The sequence below is a fragment of the Meles meles genome, chromosome 15 (assembly GCF_922984935.1).
Source record: "Meles meles chromosome 15, mMelMel3.1 paternal haplotype, whole genome shotgun sequence".
NCBI lineage: Eukaryota > Metazoa > Chordata > Mammalia > Carnivora > Mustelidae > Meles > Meles meles.
Window position 1 is genome coordinate 24,422,239 of NC_060080.1, and position 27,143 is coordinate 24,449,381.

Here is a 27,143-nt window from a genome sequence, read left to right on the forward strand (position 1 = left end):
ATTATCATCTTAGGATCTTCCTTCATCTTGGAGATTCTCTTGATCTCCCACCTTTGTGAGATCTCTTATTTCCCATGTTTCATATCTTTGTTTATTCCTTTGTTTTAGGAAACTCATCATCAAATAATTTCTTGAAAAAAGATTGTATGGGAGGTTATTTTGAGATTCTGCACGTATGATGATATTGTTCTACTAGCCCTACGTTTGGCTAGTAGATGATGAGATGGAATAATTTTCTTGAGAATTTTGTAGGCATTGTTCTGTTTTCATCCTGCTTCTAGTATTGCTGTTGAGATCTATTTCTACTGAGAAGTCCAAAGCCAATCTAATTTTTGATCCTTTGCACCTGTTTATATCCTCTGTAGAAGTTTTGTAGAGTGTCCTTTTGTCTCCCCGTCCTGAAAGTGACAGTGCTGCCCTTTGGTGAGCATCTGTTTTCATCAGCAGGCCTTGATAATGTGGAATGTCACGTTCACCAGTTTGGGAGAAGTTTTTGAATTATTTTATTGCTGATTTCTTCAGTTCCTCGCTTCTCTCTTTTTAGCACTCATGATTTGCATATGGGACCTCCTGTCTTGTCTTGGTCCTCTAATACTCTCTCTACTTCCCAGCTCTTTATCATGCTGACTTTGGGGGTTATTTCTTCAGCTTTATTTTCCAACTCTTGAGTGTTTAATTTTTCCTAAACATCGCTATGTTGTTAACTTCCAGTAGCTCCTTTGTTCTCTGAATGTTTCCTCTCTTTGTTTTATTTAACGAAGAACATGTTTTGGTTTACTAGAAGCAGTATTTGTCTTTCTGAAATGTTAAAGATAGTTTTCTTCTTCTTGAATAGTTTTTTCCCTCAAGTATACTTTCTTCTTAGTCCTTAATGTCATGTTAAAGGCCTTTATCAGATGGCTCATTATCTGCTCACAATAAAAAATAGGGGACTTAAGCCAATTAGAAGTTTGTATGTAGGTGAAGCTTCCATGAACTCTGGGCCTCACTGGAGGGTGATTTAGATGGACCATTTATTAAGGAGCCCTCAGTGCTTCTGTATTTCATCTTTCTTCACAGTTCTGTCAGATCTTCAGTGAAGTGCGCTCCAGTAGTCTGCCTAGAGTTGTGCTGTTTGGTCCAATAGCCATTCACCATGTTGAATGAGTGGTTCTTCGGCTGAATTAGCCACATAGAGTGTGACTGTCATACTGGACAGCACAGCTACTGAACATTTCCATCACTGCAGGAAATTTTATGGGATAGTGCTGGAGTAGGACTGAAATCTTGTTCCCAGCCCCCAGAAAGCCCAGTGAGGAAAGACTGGGTCTCAGGTTCAGGATTCTCTATGTGTGTGGTCATTTAATCCCACTGTGTATCCCCTAGTCCAGAAGGCTAGTTTTATTTTCTTCAGAGAAGATAAGGCCTAAACAGTATGCTTAATAACTCTTTGTCACTTTCATCACTCATTTACTTTTTGGCCTTTAAATCTTTCTGGTCCCAGTTCCTCCACTGCATTTTCTGGGAGTGCCCCTGGTTAGAGGTTCTTTACCTCACCTCTGTCAGTATGAACAGTGTTAGGGAACCAAGTCCCTTATCTCTTTAGCTGGAAATACCACTGATATTGTTGATACCTTACTTTTGAGGCTCTTGTTTGGATTTGATGAAAATGTAAAGTGCCTACTTTTAAGACACTTGACATTATCAAAGTAGAGAGGTCCTTTTAAAATACGAATTTACAATCCACTATGCATCTAATTTGCCCTGCCATGTGCTTATGAGGTAAGTAAAACAGAATAAAGGGCCACTGAGGTTCAGATACTGGATCGTTGACCAGATATTATTACTACCTAAATTATTTTTTTTTTAAACCCAGTCTTAGAGTAATCAAATTTTGAGTTTCAGGAAAATTTTGGAGTATTTACATGTTAAGGACCTTTTAGTTGCTCCTGAGTAATTAAATCTGCAGGTATTGAATATGTCACTGCCAAAAGCCTTCTGTAAAGTGCCTGGCAAATATTAGGTGCTCAAAATGTAGGCCTTCGAGAATTTTCTCCAGCCTCCCCATCTGTAAGCATCCAGGTTAAGTGATGTGGTCGTGATCATCAGACTCTTGCTTTGTGGAGCTGGGTCAGATGGTCTTGGCTCACAGACCGCTCTGTTTCCAGCATCTGTCAATGCTAGGGGGTTTTGCCAACAAATTCCATGTACTGCCAGTTTTGAAGGGAAAAGAAGCTCTTTGCTTTAAGGTTTTTAACAAAACCAATCTATTCACTCCTTGCATTGATGCCTATATGCACCATTAGCTCTTATCCCAAATTAGGAGTCCTAGGGCTTAGGTTTTTTTCTTGGTGACATGTCAGAGGTGGTGTTCTTGGCTCTCCTGGCCTGGGTGTGTGTACTTTGTCCCTAGGACCTGTGCTGTGGAGACTCTTGGAGCTCCCCACTGTGTACATTGTATCTCATGAATATCTGATGATTACAGTCCCCTGCTTAAGCGGTGCTGTTTCAAAGTTCCGTGACTCTGCATGTTTTGTTTTACTACCTGGAATAATCTTTACTTTCCCCAACCTCACATCCTCCAAGAGTCCAGTGCATTTTTAAAATCCCTTTTAACAGAGATCCTCCAGCTTTCCTTTGCTCTAGCCTTACCATACCCTGCATGCTCCGCTCTACCCTCTGTTGTGGCGCGCAGCAGGTGGAATTGCAACTGTTTCTTAGTCTACTTGTTAGACTCTGGGAGCAAGGCTAGTTACCGTTTCATCTGTGAGGTGATTACATAAGGACGTTTCATGAAGGAAAGGAAGTTTCCTTCCTGAGTAAGAAACTATAGGTATCTGGGCTATGGGTTTGTTTACCCATCTTCTCACCCCGACCCTGCTCCCCATTTGGGGTGCTTCCAGTTTTTGGCGGTTATGAAACAAATAAGCTGCTGTGAACAGTGGTATACAGGTTTTCATGTTGCCGTAAATTTTCATCTGTCCTGGACACTCAGTGGTGGGGTTGCTGGGTTGTATTATGAGCGCGCATGGGACGTTGCTCTGCCGCCCTCAGTCTGTGCGAGCTCTTACCCTGTGGCATCCTTGTTAGCACTTGGTATCACCAGCTTTTCTATTTTGTTTTGTCTTTTTCAATTTTAGCGATTCTGAGTAAGTGTGTAGCCATCCTAATTGTTAACCACGGTTGTCTGTGAAACCTGTGAGAGTTGGAAGTAGGCAGAATGGAGCTGGATTTAAATACAGAGCCAGGGAAGAGTTCCTGAGAAGGCGATTGAGAGACTGCGAGGTTTATGAGAGCTTGGCATGTCTGTCATACCCACAGTGTTGTCCCCAAGTGACGAGCACAGGACCTTGCGCCCACAGTAGGAATCTCTTTGTGTGTTTATTGAGTCATTGAACAAATGATCCAGAGGTTAGGGAAACCTCTCTAGAGAAACCATTAACTGGATGGAAAAGTAATTTTAGATTAGGCTTGGCCTGAGTAACCCCAGTGTGTTCATGGGACACATCTTTTTATATCTACGTCTGTGTTTACTGATGTGTTTAGAAGCTGATTCAGGTCTCTGATTCCCAGCCCCTCAGTGGGAGGGAGGTGGCATCATATCTTGGTAGAGAGTGGAAGGCAGCAAAGCCTTGATCTATCAGCTGGTTAGGGGGACTTAGAAAAGCAAGTCATCATAATTCTGGTTCTCTGCTTTATCGCTATAAAATGAAAAGATTTTATTAGATGATATCAGTATCTAAAGGAAATACAGTATACATAGTTAAAGGAGCTTAATCATATTAGATGACAAATAGTTTAATAAGCAAGGAAAAAGCATGTCTGAGGCTTTGTTGGATATGTACAGAGGGAGTGTGAGCCCAGCTTTTCAGGGAGATTAGGGGTAAGTGTCCAGACAGCTAATGAAGGGCTCGTGGGCACAGACAAACAGCAATAGAGGTCCTTAGATGGTTTCAGGTAGAGGAACAGCGCTGCGGATTGTCTTTTTTTTTTTTCCTGGTTTAAAAAAAGCTTTCCCGTAAAGACTGGGGACAAGCTGCCCAAGTGTCTTCTTTCCGTGCAAAGGGCCCCAGAAAGCAAGGCTGAGGGTGCGGATTAGCAAACACCATCCTGGGCCCCAGGCGAGTCAAGTGTTGGGCCCCTGCTCTTCAGCGGTCTTTCTCTCCACCCTCATTCAGAAGTTCAGATCCAGAGTTTAGCAGAAATCCAGTTCTCAGATATTCATTCTCTTTGTACTTGGAAGGATGTTGTACGCATACTGTCAAGTGCTGGTAGAGGTTTAAGAAACTACTCCATGCCGGGATAAACTTGAGTCTGTGTTAAGGGATTCGACCTGTTTTATTATTTGCCTGACATTTATGAAAGCACTTTGACATTTGAAATTTTTTTTTTTCCTGTTCTGAATATTTAAAAGGAATCACAGGTCTTGATCACTGGAATACCTTTTGTAATATAAAAATTTTAAAGCCATTATTGTTTTCATAATTTTAATGATTCTAAGTTTTATTATACCGAGGCAAACTATATTTTTGCTCTATGGTGGTTTAGGTTATAAAATCAAATGTGTGATTATTCATTTTAAACTGTGTTTCCAACAGTTTATTTAAAAATGTCAATATTAAGTGTTTTTGGTTATGAAGACCCTGAAAGTAATCTTTTGGCAAATAGTTTAGGAAAGTGAGGAGTCTGACTTCTGCTTTATCTTTCAGCTCATAAACAAACAAACAAACAAATAAGATGAGTTGCCTAAAGATACTACTTTTAGGTTCTAATGTGAAGAATTAATATTTCTAGGTTTTTAAAAAAATTTAGTGCACTGAAAAATTGCCAACCCTTATAGGCATAGTCAGTCTTAGGAAGCTGTTCTGTAATTCTTGGTCCATTAAGTCTACTTTTTATAGTAGGATATAAAAAATTTTGGAATATTTTAAGATTTGTATTGAGTAACTTCTGCAGGTTTTTGTTACTACTAATAACCAGTTAAAAAAAACAAAGGTGGCTTAAGTGAGACAGCCTTTTTTTTTTTTTTAAAGGTTAGATGTTTATTCTGAGAATATTGATTATATTGATTTCTAATGTCCTGGAAGTTTGTTAGATCTGTAGGACATGTATGAGGGTCACCTTTATGGTATTGGAGCTCTTATATTCTTTACTTGAGCCTTTTCTGTAGCCCTGTATTCAAAGATTATTTTATGTGTTTTCAATTTGGGCAGTTATATGTATAATAACAAAATACATATTTTTTTTATATCTTTCAGAATCATGGTGTCATGGAAAGGGATTTACTTTATACTCATTCTGTTTTGTGGAAGCTTTTTCGGAAGCATTTTCATGCTGGGCCCCTTTTTACCTTTGATGCTTGTAAGCCCATCTTGGTATCGTTGGATCAACAACCGCCTTGTGGCAACCTGGCTCACGCTGCCTGTGGTAAGTCACACGCCAGATAAGGAGATGGGACCAAAGTAGCCCAGCTGACCAGTTTTTATTTTGTTAGAGTTGGATTTAGTCAGATGTTAAACATAAATCCTTTCTGGAGGAAATATAGGAGCTAGAGAGAATTAAATATAATTCATGTCCTTGAAGTAAAATATCTAAGAACCATATTCCAAAATTAAGAGCTTCTTTTATATTCCTCCTGAAGTTTATTTTCCTTCATCGAAAATTATTACATCATTAATTTTGTATTTCCATTTATTTTACGAAATAATGGCAAAAATTAACATTAGATACACTATTTTTTTGAACTTTTGATATTGATGTGATTGATTTAATTCTTCTCAGTTAAAACAGAATTTAATAATAAAGTGGTTTCCCATCTGAGGGCTAGAGTGACAACATCTGTAAGGTAAAAGAACGCGCAAACAGATTCTTGGAACAGACAGGTGTTCTTTGCAAGGTCAGTGCATACAGCTCTGAGCGCATCTCCGTGATTCTGAGCTTGGCAATGTCCTGTAGGGTTCCAGTCCATCCTCCTCCCTCGTCTGGACTGAAGCTGCTTCGGCCCTTCCCGGTGGCTGCTAGTCAGTAGTGTCTTCTCCAAAAGTGGAGTGACACCATGTATTGCCTTTATCTTTAATAGGCTCTGTTTCCTGAGGTTGTTCTGTTCCTTCTTTTTCCTGAGCAACAGCTAGAACTTAATGTTACTGGGTTTATGGACAGTGATGGTGGGGGTGATGAGGATATACCAAGAGGGACTCCTCTGCTTTCAGTTGCTGAAGGATCTTTTTCCATCCTTGTCTTTTGAACTGTGTTGCGCGTTTCCCCTCAGGCAGCCTGCCCTTGTCACATCTGCGGAGAGGAAAGTCCACTAAAGCTGTGGACTCCTCAGGCGGAGGTTGATGGGGAGCTGTTTACAGTGCACCCTTTTCATATTTTCAAAAGGATTCCTGTGGTGACTAATTTTAAGAATTGCATTTGTCCTTTGTCAGAGGTTAATTTTTAAAAAAGTTATTCAGGCATGTGTTTTATGAAATGTGATAGCGTTCGACTAAAAGTAGTGTCCCCTATCTCTCCCTGTCCCTCCCTCGTCTCCTCTTCCCCCTTCCTTTTTTTGTATTTGCACTTAATCTACAAGCACAAAGAAAGGACCGTAGCATAACTGGTAGATGATAAATAACTGTAACTGGTATGGTTGCATATTTAATCCAGATTAAGGAGAAGAATTGCAAGATTGTGTCGAAGGGTAATGATGGTCATAGCTGTTAAGCACTTCTGTGGCAGATACGGTGCTAATAATAAATACTTGAGGACGCCTTCATTCCAGGCACCACTATTACCCCAAGTTTACAGAAGAGGTAGAAGCTTTGCAAAATTAAATGATTTGCTGAAGGTCACATGCATAAGCAGAGCTGAGATTAAGCCCAGTTTGCTGCCATTAGAGCCTTAGGTGATAGGAAAACCTTGAAGGATTGGTCAGGGTCACATGGTACTTGACCTTTCAGTGGTAAGAAGTTCACTGGGACCTCTTGACTGTTTCAAAAGAAGAAGGTTTTGAGTTCTTTCAAGCCAGGGCGTGCCTCAAGGGAAAAAAATTTGAGAACCTGTTAACTACTAATAAAATCAGTCTCAGTGGCATGATGATTTCTCAAAGTACAAGAGGAAGGTTGGTAAGGAATAGTCCTACAAAGCCTTCGAGAAGCCAAAGACAGAGGTTGCTGAAGTACCCGGAACAAGGTACATGAAATGAGTTGTGCAATATTCTCTCGTCTGTTTTGAAAGAAAATGACATGTATGTATGTAAATATTTACATATGTGAATATGTGTGTGTTGTGAACACAATTGAGTCACAACCTAGGGACCACCTAATGTACCCTTAGCCTGTCACAGTCCACCCGAAGTTCATATTTACCACCTTGTGTCCAATGGAAGAGTCGGGATCGGGTAGGGCTTTCATGCTCACCCCCTTGGTGCTGCTGCTGCTGCCCTGATACATCCACTTGCACAATAAACTCTAGGGGAGTGTTATAGCTTTTCCCTTTTACTAGTCCTCTGTCTTTCAAAGAAATTGTATGAGAGAATATAGTCTTAGGTAAATATAAGTATTTTTCATTTATAGTATTCTTTATCCTTTATTAGAGTTTCTGTCTGGTATCATTTCCTTTCAGCCTGAAGAACTTCCTTTAGCTTGTCTTGCAGTGAGGACTCCTGTGGATTAATTCTGTTTTTCTTTTAGTTGAAAATTTCTTTATTTTGCTTTTGTTCTTGAAGTTCTGTTTGCTGGCTGTGAAATTTATGGGATGACAATTTTTCTTCTTTCCATACTTTAAAGTTCCACTGTCTTGAAAAGTGAGTTATCCTCTATATGTCTTGAAAAGTTAGCTATCCTCTATTGTTGCAGCCCTTTTTCTCTGGCTGCTTTCAAGATTTCTTTCTCTGTTGTTGTATTGTTTTTTCTTTGCTTGTTTTCAGCAGTTTGGTGATGATATGCTAGGTCTAGTTTTCTTTGTTTATTTTGCTGTGTTTCATTGGGCTTCTTAGGTCTGTAGCTTTATTTTTTCCACTTTGGAATGTTTGGGGCTGTATTTCCTCACTTTTTTTTTTTTTTCCCCCTGCTCCAGTTCCTCTCCCCTCTCCTTCTGGGACTGCAGTTGTGGGTGTGGTAGATGCTTACTGTAGTTGCTGTACAAGTCACCAGGTTCACTGACCCTCTCTTCTGCTGCCTCTACTTAAAATACCATACTTTCAAGTTCTGGAATTTATATCGGGATCTTTGTTGGTTTCATTACATTCTGAGCTTTCTCATCTGCTTAATTCATCATAACCTTATTTTCCTGTAACTTAGCTGAGTGGTGAGTTTTCAGGGCAGGAAGCAACAGCCACCTTCCCTATTTTTTTTTTTCTTTCTTTTTCTCCTGTAGGAAGTACTTTGCATCAAATATTTGTAATATTCTTACATTATCAGTATGGATACTCCTTATATATTTACATAAAAATTCTTTTTCCTTTCATAATAGAAGGAAAGACTTTTTTGGTAAGTTTTGTTAATTGTTGTTTATGTCAAAAGCAATCAGCAGGATCCTGGACATTCATCCAGTGACTATTTATTAAGTGTCCACCATGTGCCAAGCCTATTGCTAGAAGGTGATGATGAGCAGGACAGATAGGACCTCTGACCTCGTGACGGTAGTCGTGTTCTACCTAAGCCATCTTGCCTCGTTGTAGATAAACACAGCTTGACTAGTTTGTCTTTCATTCGCCTGAGAGACTGCCTCCTTTGCTAGATGACAGAAGGTGACTTCTCAGGCCATGAATTTTTTAGAGGTAGATTTTTAAATTAGCTTTAAAATGATGTCCATTGTTGCATTGCGGCTTTCAAACAGACCATTTAATATGGAATACTGGTTTTTGTGGTGTTGCTTACTCACTAGTAGTACTTATTTACGAAATGAGTATTTCTCCATCAAATATCATATTTATATTAAGTAAAATAAGCACATAATGCCCAGCTCACATAAGCTTAACTGTCATAAGTACATATTTCTAAGAAGTCCTCTACAAGCTACCTGAATGTTAACGAATTCCGTTTATAGTCACTATAAACCAGAGACATTTCATTTTGAAAACTTTCAACTTTTTTCAAGTCAGTTATGTAACTTTTTAAAGATTTTTATTTTATCATCTGTAAAATAAAGAAACTGGAGTAGATGATCTTTTGAGAGCCATTGCTGATTCAGCACTGTGTATCTGATTCTAAAACGTTTAGAGGTAAATGATTTTTTGGTAATGATCATACATTGCTTTACATTTTATTTAAAGTCTTAAATTTTCCAGTGTATGATCTTCTGAATATGAATCACATTTTTGGCTATACCTTTCTACCAAAACCTGAAGGGTTTTGAAAATTTTCTTGTAGTTACTACGTTGGTAGGAATCATTGCAGTTGCCATGCTCTAGTGTCCAATCAATCTATTTCCTTGGAGAGCCAATATAAGTGGAGTGCTTATTGGTACAGACATTTGATTTCAGTACTGACCTTACCACTATCTAGTCATTTGAACTTGGCGGAACTACTTAGCCTCCCTAAACTTCTCTTTTCATTTGAAAAACAGGGTTTCTTTTCTTTTCTTTTTTTTTTTTTTTTAAAGATTATTTATTTATTTATTTGACAGAGAGAGACCACAAGTAGACAGAGAGGCAGGCAGAGAGAGAGAGAGAGGGAAGCAGGCTCACCGCCAAGCAGAGAGCCCGATGTGGGACTCGATCCCAGGACCCTGAGATCATGACCTGAGCCGAAGGCAGCAGCTTAACCCACTGAGCCACCCAGGCGCCCCTGAAAAACAGGGTTTCTAATACTGCCTCCTTCCCTCAGGCAGTTATTCTGATGAGCGAATGAGGTAGTGAATATAGCTTTTTCAGAATACAGTGGCTTGAGTAAGGTAGAACTTTATTCATCCTCAGGACCACGTGGGCAGGGTGTCCATGCTCCCATGCTCCCATGTCATTCAGGGACGCAGATTCCTTCCATCCAGCCTGGCATAATAATATGGTCAGGACTGGTCACTACCACTTTTTTGCCCCACTCTGCAGGAAGTGGGTCTGGGAGGAAATCCAGAGCAAGGGCTTTTCCTTTAAATCAGTGAATTACAAAGAGCACCTACTTCTCTTGCTCACCCCATTGGAGGGAACGGCTGATGGCTATAATAACATCTGGGAAATACCGTCTTTCCTCTGGGCAGCTGGGTACATAACTAAAATCTGTTACTCTGGAAGCAATGCTGGACTTCACTAGACAAATTCTGCCATAGCTGCTTCTGCTGTCACTCTTAGTGCTGGTACTGTCACACAGCATTACACCATACACTATGGTACAAGTCTTTATACAACTCCAGTTGTGTGCAGTAGGGTGGATGAGGGAAGAGTGGAAAGATAAAATGTGTGTGTTTCTTTTTTTTTTTTTTTAATCTAGGGTTACCCTCACTCCTGTTGAAAGTGAGAGGAAATGTGAGTGGTGCTATAGTGAGTGTCATTCTTGTGTTTTAAATAGCATGTAGACCAATCACTTCATCTGATGGTCAGGTGGAAAAAGCTGTTCTAGCATTCTTCAGAAAAAATCTGAGCTAGATTTATTGATACATACTGGTCTCCTGTAAGGTGCATTTCTGTGAGATTTTCAGTGGTCAGTTTCAGCTATTTCTGACTTTTGCTTTGGGAACTTAACACACAGGCAGAATTCAACAACCATCACTGTAGTATTAAATTAGTATATATTTGAAAAAACTTACCTGTTTAACTCACTGCCTTGCTTATGAGTAAGGGCATATCAAGCAGAGTCTTTCAGCTAAGAAATTTATAGTTGAATGCTTTACAGCCAAGTCACAAAAAATTGTCAGTGTCTTTTATGATCTTTTATTTCATACTTTTACAAGGTGCTAAAGAAGTTTTTATTTCGAAGCAAACAGATTTTTTTTTTTTTTACTCAGAGAGAATTTAGTCTTTTCTCAGCTATACATGTACTTTACTTTAAGCAATCCTAAACAATTTAAAAAAATGTTCACTAATAATAGATTAGGTAAATGGATTTAAACAAATTACTGCTTCACCAAAATAATCATAAGGCGATCTTTTTTGTAAGCATCTCTTATGCATTAAAGCGATTTCATTGGCAAGATTTTTCTTACCATTTTTAAGGAGCATTTTGCGTTTTAAATGAGGTCCCCCAGTAAAATCTTCTAGAGTCTTAGAGTGAGGTGAGACTTAGAGGTCACCTTGTCTAACCTATCTGTGTAAGAGTTCCTTCCAGAACAGTCTGCACAGTGACCATTCTCTCATGGTACATCCCTACAGCGGGGAGTGTAGGTCTTAATTCATTTCATTTTTGGACAGTTCGTTCAGCATAATCACTGTTGTCAAGATCAGACTTTGCATGTGCCTAGAACACTTTTGCCTCTCAAAGGTGGGAGTCTTTCCAATGGTCCAATTGTAGCTAATAACTGGGATTAATTAAATTATTTGGAGTTCTGTCCTTTTACCCTAGTCGTGACTTAGGAATTTAGAGATCATTTGATAACTCCCCACGTAGGACACAAGTCTCTTCCACAGCCTGCTGATTACAGTCCAGTCCTAGAATAAAACAGGTGTTCAACAAATACAGGGTATAGTTTCTACCTAGTCTGCCACTAAGAGAAGGGGTACTGTGTTTGATGAATGGCTTGGGATTGCAAGGCTTTAAATAGCTAAGGGTTTGAAGAGCTGGGCCTAAGTGAAGTCTGGAAAGCCCAGGCAGACTAGGAGAAGGGGAGCGCCACAGAGTTGTTTTTACCTCAGACTAAATACAGATTCATCGGAAGGATAAATGAGAGCTTGGGGCATGATGGCAAAACTGACTCTCTGTGATCATGAAGGGGAACCTCTCATTTTTGTGTTTTCAGACACGGTAGAACGCTTTGAGGTAGTGATTAGTGGTCTATAAAAGATCTTCAGAAATTGTTTCCATAAACCATTATTAAATTTTATAAGATTAGTTTTTCCTCTATACTAGTTTCTATTCTAGACTAGGAAAAAGACAGTAGTCTCACATTTTTTTCTAGAACAGTTCTTAATCTGATTAATCAGTTTTAATCCAATTATTTGAATTCTGCAGTTTAGCCATGTTATAACCTTATCTCTGTGTAGTAAATATTTGTAGTTCTGCCTTTGCAGGAGCTGTAAATAACTTGACTAGATAGGTCTTCTCTGGTATTACAAATGATTAATGTGAGTTTGAGATCTAGGCTGTCCAAAAGGTTATATATAACTTTCAGGCATATTCTGATGAAGTGCTGGATGGCAAGGGAGAGAATGCTGTATGATATGCTCCTGGACAAATAGTCCGGATTTATTTTGACATTTGGGATCCACGGGATACATATATTAGAAATTGCACTTTAAAGGTGAGGGTTGAGGTTTGGGATTTATAGGCTTTAAGATTTTTTAACTCTTTTATGTGGCACAAGACATAATTAACAGTCAACTTCATCCTTCTACCAGTTAAGGGAAGGGCAATCCTGCATTTTAGTTCTTTGTAAAAACTATAAAGTGTCATTTGGAAAGTGGAGTGGAGCCAGACCCAATTAATTAGCCATAGATGGTGACTTCACACATGTCCTCTGGACTGAGACATGTAATTCAGTGATTCATTTTGGGAGTTGATGGTCCTGTGTACTTAGAAAGAGAGAGACACAGTTCCTGCTACGGGTCCAAGCCTAGAGGACTCTGCTATGGCTTTCTATCGAGAAGTCTACCTAGGACTTGACTTCCCAAGACTTTGGAGTAGGGGTTATAATTATTTGAGTGTCCCTTTTGAAAATCAGATGAAAACTACAGGCATTGAGCAGAGTACCTATGTATACATTTTCAGGAGGTGTTGGTTTTTTTTTTTTTTCCATTTTATTTATTTTTTCAGCGTAACAGTATTCATTCTTTTTGCACAACACCCAGTGCTCCATGCAAAACGTGCCCTCCCCATTACCCACCACCTGTTCCCCCAACCTCCCACCCCTGTCCCTTCAAAACCCTCAGGTTGTTTTTCAGAGTCCATAGTCTCTTATGGTTCGCCTCCCCTTCCAAATTTTTTTTTTTTTTAATAAACATATAATGTATTTTTATCCCCAGGGGTACAGGTCTGTGAATCGCCAGGTTTACACACTTCACAGCACTCACGATAGCACTTACCCTCCCCAATGTCCATAGCCCTCTCAGGAGGTGTTGGTTTTTATTTACTCCCTGAAGGTCGTCCTTCTAGGACTTGATATCAGGTTAAACACCCATGCCTTAAAGTGAATCTCAGCTCTGGGAAAGTAACTTGATGGGATCTGTGGGATATCGTTTTACTCTGTTAAGATATTAACACTCTGATTGCATGATTCTTTGGACATAAAACATTTCTGACTTTCCCTTAGCTAATATTCCTTTTAACCTTTTTTTTCTTGGTCCTGTGTTTATTTTGAAGTCCTGTTTTTGTGAAATGTGACAAACATAGCCAATGTTTGTAAAACATAAATGCACACTTTAAAATGATCTATTAAAGTGTAGCTATCAACCAGTTCAAGAACGAGAGTATTGGAAGGTAGGTGGTTTGCCAGAGGGCTGAGAAGTAACAATCATCTCCTCCTAATAGAAGCAGCCACTAACCTGACCTATAAGATAGTCGCTCCCTTGCTGTTCCTTATAATTTTACTGGCTATATATTTACTCCTAAAATATCTTAGTTGCGGGTGGTTTTAGGAAGTTTTATATATGGCACTGTTTGTTTGTTTTGCTTCTCTCCGCATTATGCTAGTGAGCCATCTGTGTTGTTGTAGACACCTGTCGTTCATTTACTTGCATTGTTGCTCCATATGCTGTTATATGCTGTACTGCAGTTTATGTGCTCTGTACTTCCACAAAGGTTTTCAATTCCTTCCTTCCATTAATAGTGAAGTCATATTTTATCTAGTAAAATTTTTACCTAAAAATTACTAGAAAATTTAAATAAGGGATTGAAATTAATAATCAAGTTTTCTTATTTTCTGTTTTTTTTTTCCCTCCACAAAACCAGTCTGTAATACGTTTTCTTCTAAATATTTATATGCCTGCTTATCAGAAAAGTTCCAAATTCAGTAAATACTTGAGCATCTTCTAGGTGCCGGGTACTGGGGCTGCAGAAGTTTACAAACATATAGTTATTTCATCCTTTATATTGTTAAACAGGTATGTGTATGTGTTTAACAAGATAGTAATACAGAAAGGCATAAAATGAAAATTTTGACTTTCTGTTCCCTCAGGCCTATGCCCGGTGTTAAATTTCCCGAGTATCCTTTCTAGAAAGTAATAATGTATCTATAGCCTTAAGAAATTACACAGTGGAATCTTCTTTCATGTCTTTTACACTTCTTTCTTTCTACTTTCTTATTTTTAAGGTAAAAATATAGCCTGAAGATTTCAGTGAAAGTTAGCATTTCTTTAATTAAGAAACTGTCAGAAACCTAAATTAATAACACTAAAAATACAAACAGTGCCTTTGTATTCTCATTCTTTGAGATTAACTTCTTTTTCCAGATTATTATAGAAGGAATTATCTTTTTTAAAAAAAATTTTATTTGACAGAGAGATCACAAGTAGGCAGAGAGGCAGGCAGAGAGAGACGGGGAAGCAGGCTCCCCGTTGAGCAGAGAGCCCAATGTGGGGCTCGATCCCAGGACCCTGAGACCATGACCTGAGCCGAAGGCAGAGACTTAACCCACTGAGCCATCCAGGTGCCCATAGAAGCAATAATCTTAAGAAACACTATGCCTTTGACTTATTAGAAATCAGATTTATTTACAGGACGTGATATAATTTTATCTATGGGAAATCATAACTTTAAATTGTTACATGTCTATATTGTTTATTCCTTAGGCATTGTTGGAGACCATGTTTGGTGTGAAGGTGATTATAACAGGTGATGCATTTGTTCCTGGGGAAAGAAGTGTCATTATCATGAATCATCGGACGAGAATGGACTGGCTGTTCCTGTGGAACTGTCTGATGAGATATAGCTACCTCAGATTGGAGAAAATTTGCCTCAAAGCTAGTCTCAAAAGTGTTCCTGGATTTGGTAGGTTATCACATTATTTTAAGTTGGTCATTCATTTAATATGTTACTCCCTGACCCCCACCCTAAAACTACAGAATAACTTGTTAAACTCCACTTAAGTATTAAAATTATTCCCATTTTTTTTCTTACTAGCCTAAAAACATCAATTACAGCAGACTGTTTTAATCTCTTTTTTGAAATATTTAATGTTGAGAAAAGAAGCTCTTTTCAAGGAAATAGATATGGTCCCAGAGAGAGACCAACAGTTGGAAGGATATGAATTAATAGTTCAGTAACTTTTTATTGCATGTCATGCTTGCAGTAATTTAGGCCAGAAAAAAATGAACTGACTCATTCAAATTCATCTAACAAATATTAATTGCCTACCGATTGGTTCTTAGCAGTATACTAGTTGCTGGGATTTTCTGAACTTTCCCAATTCATAGCTTCTTTAGTTTTTATTTTTAAGTTTTCATTCTGCTGGTTGTATACGATATTAAAATTCCTAGCAGTACAGCATGTTGTATGGTAGAGAAGTAGGGATATTTCAGCATGGCATGTTACAACTTAATCTCCTTCTTCCACTTAATATGAAATGGGGTAGGGAGCAGACTAAATATGTATTCAAACTAGCTGTTCACATACGGGTATAGGAAAACTCCCTGACAGCTTTATCTCTTATATCTCTATTTCTGTGGTTTACAATGTAACATTGATTATTTGAATTCTTTGCCTTCCAAACTATGCCCTTGTCAGTGTACTGAAATGGTTGAGGGTTTGTGAGGGCAAAAAGGTAGGTGTTGGACTCAGAATGGACTAGTAAGGAGGTTTGTACTCTCAGGACAGTCCGATTTCTTACATGGCAACTAGCTTCCTTTAGAGTTACCATCCTCATAAAACTAGCATGAAACTACAAGGCATTTTGTGACCTCAGAATTCATATAGCATCACATCCATGGTGTATTATTGGTGGAAGCAGCCACTACCTTCAGAGATCTAGGGGGAGAGCACAGACCTCAGTTGTTTTTTTTTTAAATAAAGATTTTACTTATTTATTTGAAAGAGAAATGAGAAAGAAACAGAACATTGGGGGGGCGCAGTCAGAGGGAGAAGCAGAAGTCAGAGGGAGCCCGATGCCGGACTGGATCCTGGGACTCCAGAATCATGACCTGAGCCAAAGGCAGGTTCTTTTTTTTTAAGTTGGGTATTCATCCTTTCTTTCTTTCTTTCTTTTTTTTTTTTTTTAAAGATTTTTTTTTTAATTTATTTATTTGACAGAGATCACAAGTAGGCAGAGAGGCAGGCAGAGAGAGAGGAGGAAGCAGGCTCCCTGCCGAGCAGAGAGCCCGATGCGGGGCTCCATCCCAGGATCCCGGGATCATGACCTGAGCCGAAGGCAGAGGGTTTAACCCACTGAGCCACCCAGGCACCCCCCAAAGGCAGGTTCTTAACCAACTGAGCCACCCAGGTGCCCACAGACCTCAGTTCTTGATGACAGAAATGTCAAAGACCTTACCAGTATTTCTAAAGCTGCTACTTCCCTAAAAGGACTGATCAAGAAAGAAAGAAGGCGCATGTTACCAGTAGCAAGAATGAGGATGTTTTGTTTATTGTTCCTGATTCTACATAAAATAGAGTAACAGAATATTAAAAACTTACACAAATAAGTTTGAAAATTTATATGAAATCGGGAAATTACATACAGAAAAAAATGCAACTGATAATTCTGTCTGAACAGTGAAGAAAATTAAAGCAGTTTTATATCTAATAAAGAGATTAAATCCATAATTAAAAGTCTTCTTACAAAGGTTTTTAGAGGACAGTGGCAACAGTCTGATTTTTCTCAGAGTTAAAAAAAGTGATAAACAGAGGAAATAAAAACATGTATTACTCATCTCTTCAGGATGACTAGGAAATAATATCATAACCTTCTAATTGTCTTATAGATAAATAAATTCTAAAGGCTTAAGAGTAGCGGGGCATGGACAACTAAGAAAAAGCACAAGCAAAAGCATCCTCAAAAAGGAAAAGTCTAATACTAAGTTCCAGAATACTGAACACAGGGCAGGACATAATGGTTCTCAGCACATAATATAGGGAAATGATTAGAAAGACGTGAAGAGGCAGCCTCAGAGAACCATTGTTTTTGAAGGAGAGTTAGATAGATACAAAGAAAAGAGTTAGCTCCCCATAGAGGTTTGGCAGTGAGGAAAATGAGGAAATTAAAGATTCTTCAGGAATAAAAAGAATAGCAAAAAATAATAGCCTTTCTTCACCACTCCCGCAATAAACCTACAAAAAACTGCCATAAAATAATTTTATATCTATAAAAGAAATCTCTTAGGTGGAGAGCAGAACTGAAAAATCAAAAAGCTACACTATAACACAATACTGTCAACTGAATGAAATGTCATCAAATAAACATTTGAGAATATGGGGGGAGACCACTTTGAGAAATACGAAGAACAATAATGGTCAAGAAAACAAGAAGAATGGAAGGGGAATCGATTGAAATTAAAAAAAAAAAAAAAAGGATAAGAGGGCAAAATCCTATCAGAAATGTATAGGAAAACAAGGAGAATGAAAAATGAGAGAAAAAATTGTCAAAAAGTCGTCGAAATGGAAGGTAGTCAAAGGATGTATGTAATTAGAGCCCTTAAAGAAGCCACTCCAAAGTATAACCCAAGAAAACATTCTGGGCATAAATGACATGAGAGGGGCTTCAGATGACAGCATGAGTAGCTCCATAGATCCGACGGCCCAGTGAAAGGGTGAAAATTCTAAAACAATGAAGTCTCTCGAGATGGTCCCAAGCATATACAGCAAATGACCATTTATTCAAGAAAGGTTACCAAGATTTGTTAAGAACAATGAGAATCTGTGGTATTTGAAACAACACATTTTCTTTTCCTTCCACCCCCTGTTTCGTCAGACAGAAACTCCACTCCACACTGGTACAATTGAAAAAACAGGCCTCCCTCAGTCTCTGGCTTTTCATTAGATGGCTTTCTTCCACAAGTCCTTACTGTCTTCACTCGAATAACTTCGTATTGATTATACAATGTCTGGGCTCTGTGGTTTTCAAGAAGGCAAATTAAGCTAGAAGTTGCTGGTAAAATAAAAATTTTATATCTATATATGAAGGAACAATGAATTTGAAGTACAAGAAAAGCAGTTGCATTATCACTTAATGCCAAAGTTTTATTTCTGTTTAATATAATAAATAATATATTTAAAACCTACATTTTCCAGTTAGGTATTACTTTGACTCGAACCTAAATACAGAATATTTATCTCTTACTATGAAATTAACTTTAGAGCTAAACATGTTTAGGCAGGCTTTAGGAACCATTAAATTTACTCTTAATGTCATATATACTATTTTAACTTGATTGGCTGGTCCATGTTTAATTTATTTAAGAACATATATTAAACTATATAAATAAAAAATGAACATGATGAGCATGTGTGGGTCATGCTACAGCAAAAAGGGGAAGCGTAAAAATGTAGAGCTTTAGAATATGTTCTAACTTAAGTTGCTACTAACTTAAGACTACTTATATTTGTAACAGTCTATGTAAGTCTCTTGGTAATTACAAAGCAAAACGTAGTTAGAAACACAAAAGAGAGAAAGGAATTCGAGCATACAAGTGCAGAAAATCATCAAATCGTAAAGGAAGGGAACCAGAGAAGAAGAGAGAACCAAAGACCTGTAAAATAGCTAGCAAACAATGAACACAATGGCAGTAAGTGCATGCTTGTCAATATTTACTTTAGATGTGCATGAACTCAGTTCTCCAATTAAAAGACATTGTGGCTGATGTGACCCATCTATATGCTGCCTATAAGCAACTCACCTCAGATGTGAGAATACACACAGACTGAAAGTGAAGGGATGGAAAAGATAATCCATGCACAGGGAAACCTAAAGAAAGCTAGATAGACTAATTAAGAGACAAGGTCATTATATAATGATAAAGAGGTCAATCTAATAAGAAGATAGCAATACGGTAATAGTGCAGGACTTTATTTTTTTTACAAGTTTTTTTTTTTTTTTTTTTTAAATGTATTTACTTGAGAGAGAGAGTGAGATAGAGAGCATGAGAGGGGAAAGGGTCAGGGGGAGAAGCAGACTCCCCAGTGAGCAGGAAGCCTGATGCGGGACTTGATCCCGGGACTCCAGGATCATGACCTGAGTGGAAGGCAGTTGCTTAACCAACTGAGCCACCCAGGCACCCTATAGGGCAGGACTTTAAAACCCACTTTTATCAATGAATAAGATCATCCATCCAGAAAAATCAATAAGGAAACACTGGCCTTAAATGACGTGTTAGACCAGATGAACTTTGCAGACATAGAACATTTCATCCAAATTCAACAGAATACACATTCTTTTCAGGTAACACATGGAAACATTCTGCAGGGTATATGTCAACTGTTGGCCAGAAAACAAGTCTTTTTTTCTTTTTTTTTAATTCTAGGTAGTTAATACAGTGTAATATTAGTTTTATAGTGATTCAGCACTTCCATACAATACCGAGTGCTCATCACAATTGCACTCCTTAATCCCCATCTCCTATTTCACCCATCCCCTCAACCTACATTCCGCCTGGTAACCAGTTTGTTCTCTATAGTTCAGAGTCTTGTTTGGTTTCCGTCTCAATAAATTTAAGAAGATTGACATAATATTTAGCATCTTTTCTGATCCCAGTAATAAGAAACTAAAAGCCATTATAAGAAGAAATCTGGAGGGTTCCTGGGTGGCTCAGTGGGTTAAAGCCTCTGCCTTCGGCTCAGGTCATGGCCCCAGGGTTCTGGGATCGAGCCCCACATCGGGCTCTCTGCTCCGCAGGGAGCCTGCTTCCTCCTCTCTCTCTGCCTGCCTCTCTGCCTAGTTGTGATTTCTCTCTGTCAAATAAATAAAAAATAAAAAAATAAAAAAAAGAAATCTGGAGAACTCACAAATTTGTGGACATTGACAAACTGGTTTCTCAGGAGTATGTTGTTTAAAGAAGAAATCAAAAGAAAAATACCAGAGGCGAATGGAAATACAACATACCAAAAAATAAAAAACTTCTGGGCTCTGTGGCAAAAGCAGTTCTAAGAGGGGGAAGTTCATAGTGATAAAGGTCTACATCAAGAAACAAGAAAGATGTCAAGTAACTTTACACCTCAAGGAACCAGAAAAAGAGGAACAAATAAAGCCCAAAGTTAGTAAAGGAAGAAAATAACAAGGATCAGGTACAAATAATAAAACTGAGTAAAAAGACAATTTGGAAACAATCAAATTTTGGAAAATGTAATCAAACCCAACAAACCTTTAGCTAGAATCACCCAAGAAAAAGAGATCACAAATAAAATTAGAAATGAAAGAAGAGATTTAAAAACTGGTACCACAGAAATACAAAGGATCATGAAAGACTACTGTGAATAGTTTTATGTCAACAAATTGGACAACTTCGAAGAAACAGATAAATTCCTAGAAGTGTTAAACCTAGCAAGACTGAGTCATGAAGAAATAGAAAATCTGAACAGACTAGTAAGATTTCATTGGTAATCCAAAACCTCCCAATAAACAAAAGTTCAGGAACAGGTGGCTTCACTGGGGAATTCTACCAAACATTTAAAGAATTTAATACCAATTCTTTTCAGTCTCTTCCAAACGGTAGAATGGGAAGAAACACTTCCAAAGTCATTTTACAAGGCCAGCATTATGCTCATACCAAAACCAGATAAAGATGCCTCAATAAAACGACATGCCAGTATACCTGATGAACACAGATGTGAAAAATTCTCAACAAAATATGAGCAAACTGAACTTAAGGATAAATTAAAAGAATACATGACATGAAGGAAGTAGCATTCACCCTCAGGCTGCTTTAATGTACTGCTGTTTCTCAAAGCAAAATATTCTTCTCTTCGGTATTTGCTAGACTTTCATTAAGAGTCATGCTTATAAAAGAGATTTTGGTTATCATTTTACCTTTGGATGAGAGTTTTGTCCTCAAAAGCCCACAGTCTGAGAATTTAAAAAAAAAAAATTAAAGAACTCATACACCATGATCAAGTAGGATTTATTCTGGGAGATGCAGGGAGGGTATGCCACCTGTAAATCAACCAGTGTGATATACCACATTAACAAAATGAGGGATACAGATCATAAGGTCATCTCAATAGATGCCAAAAGGCATTTGACAGAATTCAGCATCCATTTATGATAAAAATTCTCGGCAAAGTGGGTTTTGAGGAAATGTGTCTCAATATCATAAAGGCCGTATAAGATAAGCCCATACCTCACATCATACTAAAAGCTGGAAGCTTGAGACTTGTCCTCTAAAATCAGAAATAAAACATGAATGCCTACTTTTACCACCTTTATTCAGTGTACTATTGGAAGTCCTAGACATAGGATCGTTGGATGCATGGATGACATCCAAATTAGAGGAAGAAGAGAACTGTCACTATTTGCTGATTACATGATGTTATACATAGAAAACCTTGAATTTAGTAAAAGTATAGGGTACAAAATCAATATATAAATATCTGTTGCATTTCTATATAATAAACTATCAGATATTAAGAAAATAATCTCATTCATACTTGTATTAAAGAGAATAAAACACTTTGGGATAAATTTAACTAAGGGAGTAAGATAGCCTGTACACTGAAAACTATAAGATACTAGTGAAAGAAATTGAAAAGAAACAAATGGGAAGATAATTGGTCCTCATGGATTGGAATAACTAATTTTGTTAAAATGTCCATACTGCCCAAAGCAATGTACAGATTCAGTGCAGTCTCTATCACAGTTCCAATGGTATTTCTCACAGAAATAAATAGTCCTAAAATTTGTATCGCGCCAAAAAGGGATCCCAAATAGCTAAAGCAAAAGAAGGAACAAACCTGGATGCATTACACTTCCTGCTTTCAAAGTATATTACAAGTCTACAATTACCAGACTTGGCATAAAAACAGACACAGATAAGTGGAACAGAATGGACAACCTAGAACTAAATCTACGCAAATATGGTCAATTAATTTATGACAGAGGACCCAGAATATAATGCAAAATACACATTACTGAAGAATAAATGGTGTTGGGAAAACTGGACAGCCATATGCAAAAGAGTGAAGCTGGATCACTATCTTACAGCATTCACAAAGATAACTCAAAGTGGATTAAAGACGAATATAAGACCTGAAACCATAAAACTTCTAGAAGAAAACATAGGTGGTAAGTTCCTGAACATTGGTCTTGGTGATGATTTTATGGATTTGTCAACAAAAGCAAAAAGAGGGATGACATTAAACTGAAAATCTTCTGTGTAGATGATGGAAGCCATCAAAAAATGAAAAGCTGGGACGCCTGGGTGGCTCAGTGGGTTAAGGCCTCTGCCTTTGCCTCAGGTCATGATCCCAGGGTCCTGGGATCGGGCCCCACATCGGGCTCTCTGCTCCGTGGGGAGCCTTCTTCCTCCTCTCTCTCTGCCTGCCTCTCTGCCTAGTTGTGATTTCTCTCTGTCAAATAAATAATAAAACATTAAAAAAAATGAAAAGCTAGTCTACCAAGTGGGAGAAAATACTTGTAAATCATATATCTGACAGTGGGTTAGTATATAAAATATGTGAAGAACTCCTGTAACTCAATAGCAAAATAAAAACAAACAAAAAACACACCAAAACCCCCCAGGAAATCTAATTTTTAAAAATGGACAGAGGATCTGAGTAGATATTTTTTAAAAGAAGACATACAGATGGCTGACTGGTATATGAAAAGGTGGTCAACATCACTAATCATCAGGGAAATGTAAATCAAAACCATAATGACACATCAATATAATTACACACCTGTTAGAATAAATACTGTCAAAAAGATGAAAAATAGTGTTGGTGAGAATGTGGAAGAAAGGGAAATTAAAATTCGTTCAGTCACTATGCAAAGCCATATGGAGAGTCCTCAAAAAATTTAAAAACAGTATTCTGAAGGAAAGGAAAACACTAACTTGAAAAAATATTTGCCACCCCTATGTTCTTTGCAGTATCATTTACAATAGCCAAGATATGGAAACAACTTACCATCCCCATCAGTGGATGAATGGAAAAAGATGTGAGATAGGAGATCACTGGGAAGATGGGGGAGTAGAAGGACCCTAAGCTCACTTTGTTGCACTAATACAACTGGATAACACTCACATCAGGGTAAATAACCCAGAAAATTACCCAAAGACTGACAGAATAAACTCCATAATTAAATGTAGAGAAGAGGTTACATTGAAGAGGGTAGGAAGGGCAGAGACACAGTGGGGAGGGAAACCACAGGACTGTCTGAGAGAGAGAGGGACCTGTAGGCATGGAGAGGGGAGAGAAACAGACTGTCACACCAGGAAGCCCTCACAGGGAAGATGAATTCCCATAACACTTGGCTTTGAAAACCAGAGGGGCCTAATTTTGTGAGTTCTTAAAACCAGCAGGGCGTAAAGCCTGGAATTTTAAAAATCAGTGGGTCAGCTCTTGGAAAACTTGGAGGGCAGAAGGTGAGAGAAAACAGAGTCCATGCCCTTAAAGAGACAACATAACAATCAGCCTGGAGAGAGACAGCATAGAAGCCACAGTTTGAAAAATGCCTTGGGTGTATGGGATGGAGAATTATTCAGGACAGAGATCACTGGGAGACTCCTCCAGAAACAAAGTAGTGGACAGGAGTTCTTTCCCTTCACTGTGTCCCAGTATAAACACATGACCACCTGCAGTGAAGAAATTTACTATCCACCTTGCTTAGCTTCACCTCCTTTATAGCAGATCCTCCCCATCCAGTCAGACTTGCCTCAGATCCAGGTCTGCTGCTGGTTCCTTCCCTGAGAACACCGCACAAACCTTGCCAATACCTCATCTCCTGGTCCCAGAGTTTGTGGGGCCTTGGTACCCACAGCAGAAGTAAGTTCCCTCTCATGGAGGACCAGTGTGTAAACCTTGTTAAAACTGCATGCCCCACCCCCAGCATATTACAGATCTGCCCCATCCAGTATACTCTTGGCTGGGGCCCATTCATATCAGGGCCGCCACAAGCCTGGCAGTGTGCAAGCATTCACAACAGAGTCCACTACCGGTCCAAAGTGACTCCTGCCCTCCCTGACACCACTTAGATTGCGGCCCCAGCAGTGAGCTGGGGGCTGACAGCTGATCTGATTACTGGTTTTACCCACTGATGAAAGCTTCTCAGGACAACATGGGGATAGCACCTTGTAGTTTAGTGCCACTGCATCTCTGATAAACACCTAGTCTCAACTCAAGCCCAAGGAGGCTTCGTACTGGCCCACCAACACCATAGGGACCAAACAGGCAGAGAGCCATTGCAGATGACTGAACCGAAGGAAAAAACAGCTTGTCCAAAACACACATACTGCATATAGGAGCCACCCCTGAGCCACCAGTTTCCAGTGAACAGGGACACTGTACTGTAGGGCACTATAGGACCTCTTCTTCATAAGGCCACTACTTTCAAGAGCACAAGACATAGCCGACTTTTCAAACACATAGAAACAGACACAGAGAGGTAACAAAATGAGGAGATAGAGGAATATGTCCCAAATGAAAGGGCAGGATAAAACCATAGCAAGAGACCTAAGTGGAATGGAGATAAGTAATATACCTGATAGAATTTAAAGTAATCGTCGTAAAGATATTTACTGGACTTGAGAGAAGAGTGGAGGACATCTGTGAGACCTGTAACAAAGATTTCAAAAAAAAAAAAAAGTTAACAGAGGTGAAGAACATAGTAAATGAAATTAAAAATACATTAGATGGAATAAATAGCATGTTGGAGGAAACAGATGAATCTGTGACCTGGAGGGCAGTAATGGAAAGTAACCAAGATGAACAGGTGAATGAAAAACATTTATGCAAATAGAGGGTAGACGTAGGGGACTCGTTGACTCCAAGTGTAGTAACATTTACATGATAGGGATCCCAGAAGGAGAAGAGAAAGGGGGGCAGAAAATTTATTTGAAGAAATAACAGCTGAAAACTTACTGAATCTGGGGTAGGAAACAGAAATTCAGATGCAGGAGGTACAGAGATCCCCCAGCAGAATCAACCCAAGGAAGTCCACACCAAGACACATAGAAATTAAAATGGCAAAAAGCTGTGATAAAGAAAGAATTTTAAAAGCAGCAAGAAAAAAGAAAACAGTTATATACAAGGGAAACTTCAAGGCTATCAGTGGATTTTTCAGCAGAAACTTTGCAGGTTAGAAGAAAAGTGGCATAATGTATTTATGGTGCTGAAAGGAAAGAAAAATATGCAACTGAGAATACTCTGTCCAGCCAGACTATCATTCAGAATACAAGGAGAGAGTTTTCCATACAAACAAAAGCTAAATGAATTCATCACCACTAAACCAGCCATACTAGAATTGTTATTCAGGACTCTCAGAGTAGAAAATAAGACCATAAATAAGAGTAATAAAAGTAGAAAGCACAAAGGCAGTAAAAATAAGTATACCTGAAAAAATCAGTCAAGTGACTCACAAAAATAAAAAGGGTGAAGTATGACACTATATACCTAAAATGTAGAGTGGAGAGGGGTAAAGAATAGGTTCAGATTTAAGGGTCTATCAATATAGACTGCTATATGTGGAAGATGTTATCTATAAATTGTGGTAATCACAAATCAAAAACCAGTAATAGATATACAAAAAATAAAGAGGGGCACCTGGGTGGCTCAGTGGGTTAAAGCCTCTGCCTTCAGCTCAGGTCATGATCTCAGGGTTCTGGGATCGAGCCCCGTATCAGGCTCTCTGCTCAGCGGGGAGCCTTCTTCCCCCCTCTCTCTCTCTGTCTGCCTCTCTGCCTACTTGTGATCTCTCTCTCTCTCTCTCTGTGTCAAATAAATTTAAAAAAATAAAATAAAATAAAGAGAAAGGAATCCACGTGTATCACCAAAGAAAGCCACCTTATGAGAGAAAAGAGGAAGGGAAGAAAGGACCAGAGAAGCATTATAAAGAAATAACCATAAACAAGTAATAAAATGATATAATACATATTAATTGTTTTGAATGTAAATGGACTTAGTGCTCCAGTCAACAGGGTGATGGATTGGTTAAAAAAATCAACAGGGTGATGGATTGGTTAAAAAAACAAGACCCATAGGGTGGCTCAGTTGGTTAAGCAGCTGCCTTCGGCTCAGGTCATGATCCCAGCGTCCTGGGATTGAGTCCCACATCGGGCTCCTTGCTCAGCAGGGAGCCTGCTTCTCCCTCTGCCTTTGCCTGCCGCTCTGTCTGCCTGTGCTCACTCTCTCTGACAAATAAATAAATAAAATCTTTAAAAAATAAAATACAAGACCCATCTATATGCTGCCTGCCAGAAACTCATTTCAGACCTAAAGACACATACAGATTGAAAGTGAGGGGATCGAGAAACATTTGTCATGCCAGTGGATATGAAAAGAAAGTTGGGGTAGCAATACTTACATCAGACAAAAGGGACTTTAAAACAAAGAGTGTAACAATAGACAAAGGACAAAGACACCATAAAATCATCAAGAGGGCAATCCAGGAAGATACAATAGTTGTAAATATTTGTACATCCAACATGGGAACACCCAAATACATGAAACAGTACAGAAAGGAGCCTAATTGATAGTAATACAGTGATAGTAGGGGACTTTAAAACCCCACTTACATCAATGGACAGATCATCCAAACAGAATATCAAGAAGAAAATAGTGGCTTTGAATAATACCTTGGGCCAGGTGATTTAACATATGTATTCAGAACATTCCATTCCTAAAACATTGGACTTCACATCCCCTTTTTTTTTTTTTAAAGATTTTATTTATTTGACACAGAGAGAGAGAGAGTGAGAGCAAGTGAGCAAACAAGCAGGTAAAGCAGCAGAGGGAGAGAGAGAAGCAGGCTGTCTGCTGAACAGGGAGCCCAATGCAGGGCTTGATCCCAGGACCCTGGATGACTTGAGCTGAAGGCAGATGCTCAACTGACTGAGCTCCCCAGATACCCCTGCACATTCTTTTCAAGTGCACATGGAACATTCTCCAGAACAGATCACATATTAGACCACAAACCAAATCCCAACAAATTCAAAAAAATTGAAATCATAACACGCATCTTTTCTG

General features: G+C 38.6%; 1 protein-coding gene across 3 annotated transcripts in view; it reads left to right on the forward strand.

The window, feature by feature from the left end:
* The window catches only part of LCLAT1 (lysocardiolipin acyltransferase 1), a 186,055-nt gene that overhangs the window by 60,106 nt on the left and 98,806 nt on the right, over nt 1-27,143 (forward strand). For all 3 annotated transcript variants that reach the window (XM_045979805.1, XM_045979804.1, XM_045979806.1), the window contains exons 2-3: nt 5,238-5,406; nt 14,834-15,032. In XM_045979805.1, coding sequence (XP_045835761.1) covers nt 5,242-5,406; nt 14,834-15,032 — 364 coding nt within the window. In that variant the 5' untranslated portion in view covers nt 5,238-5,241. The remainder of the gene's footprint in view (nt 1-5,237; nt 5,407-14,833; nt 15,033-27,143) is intronic.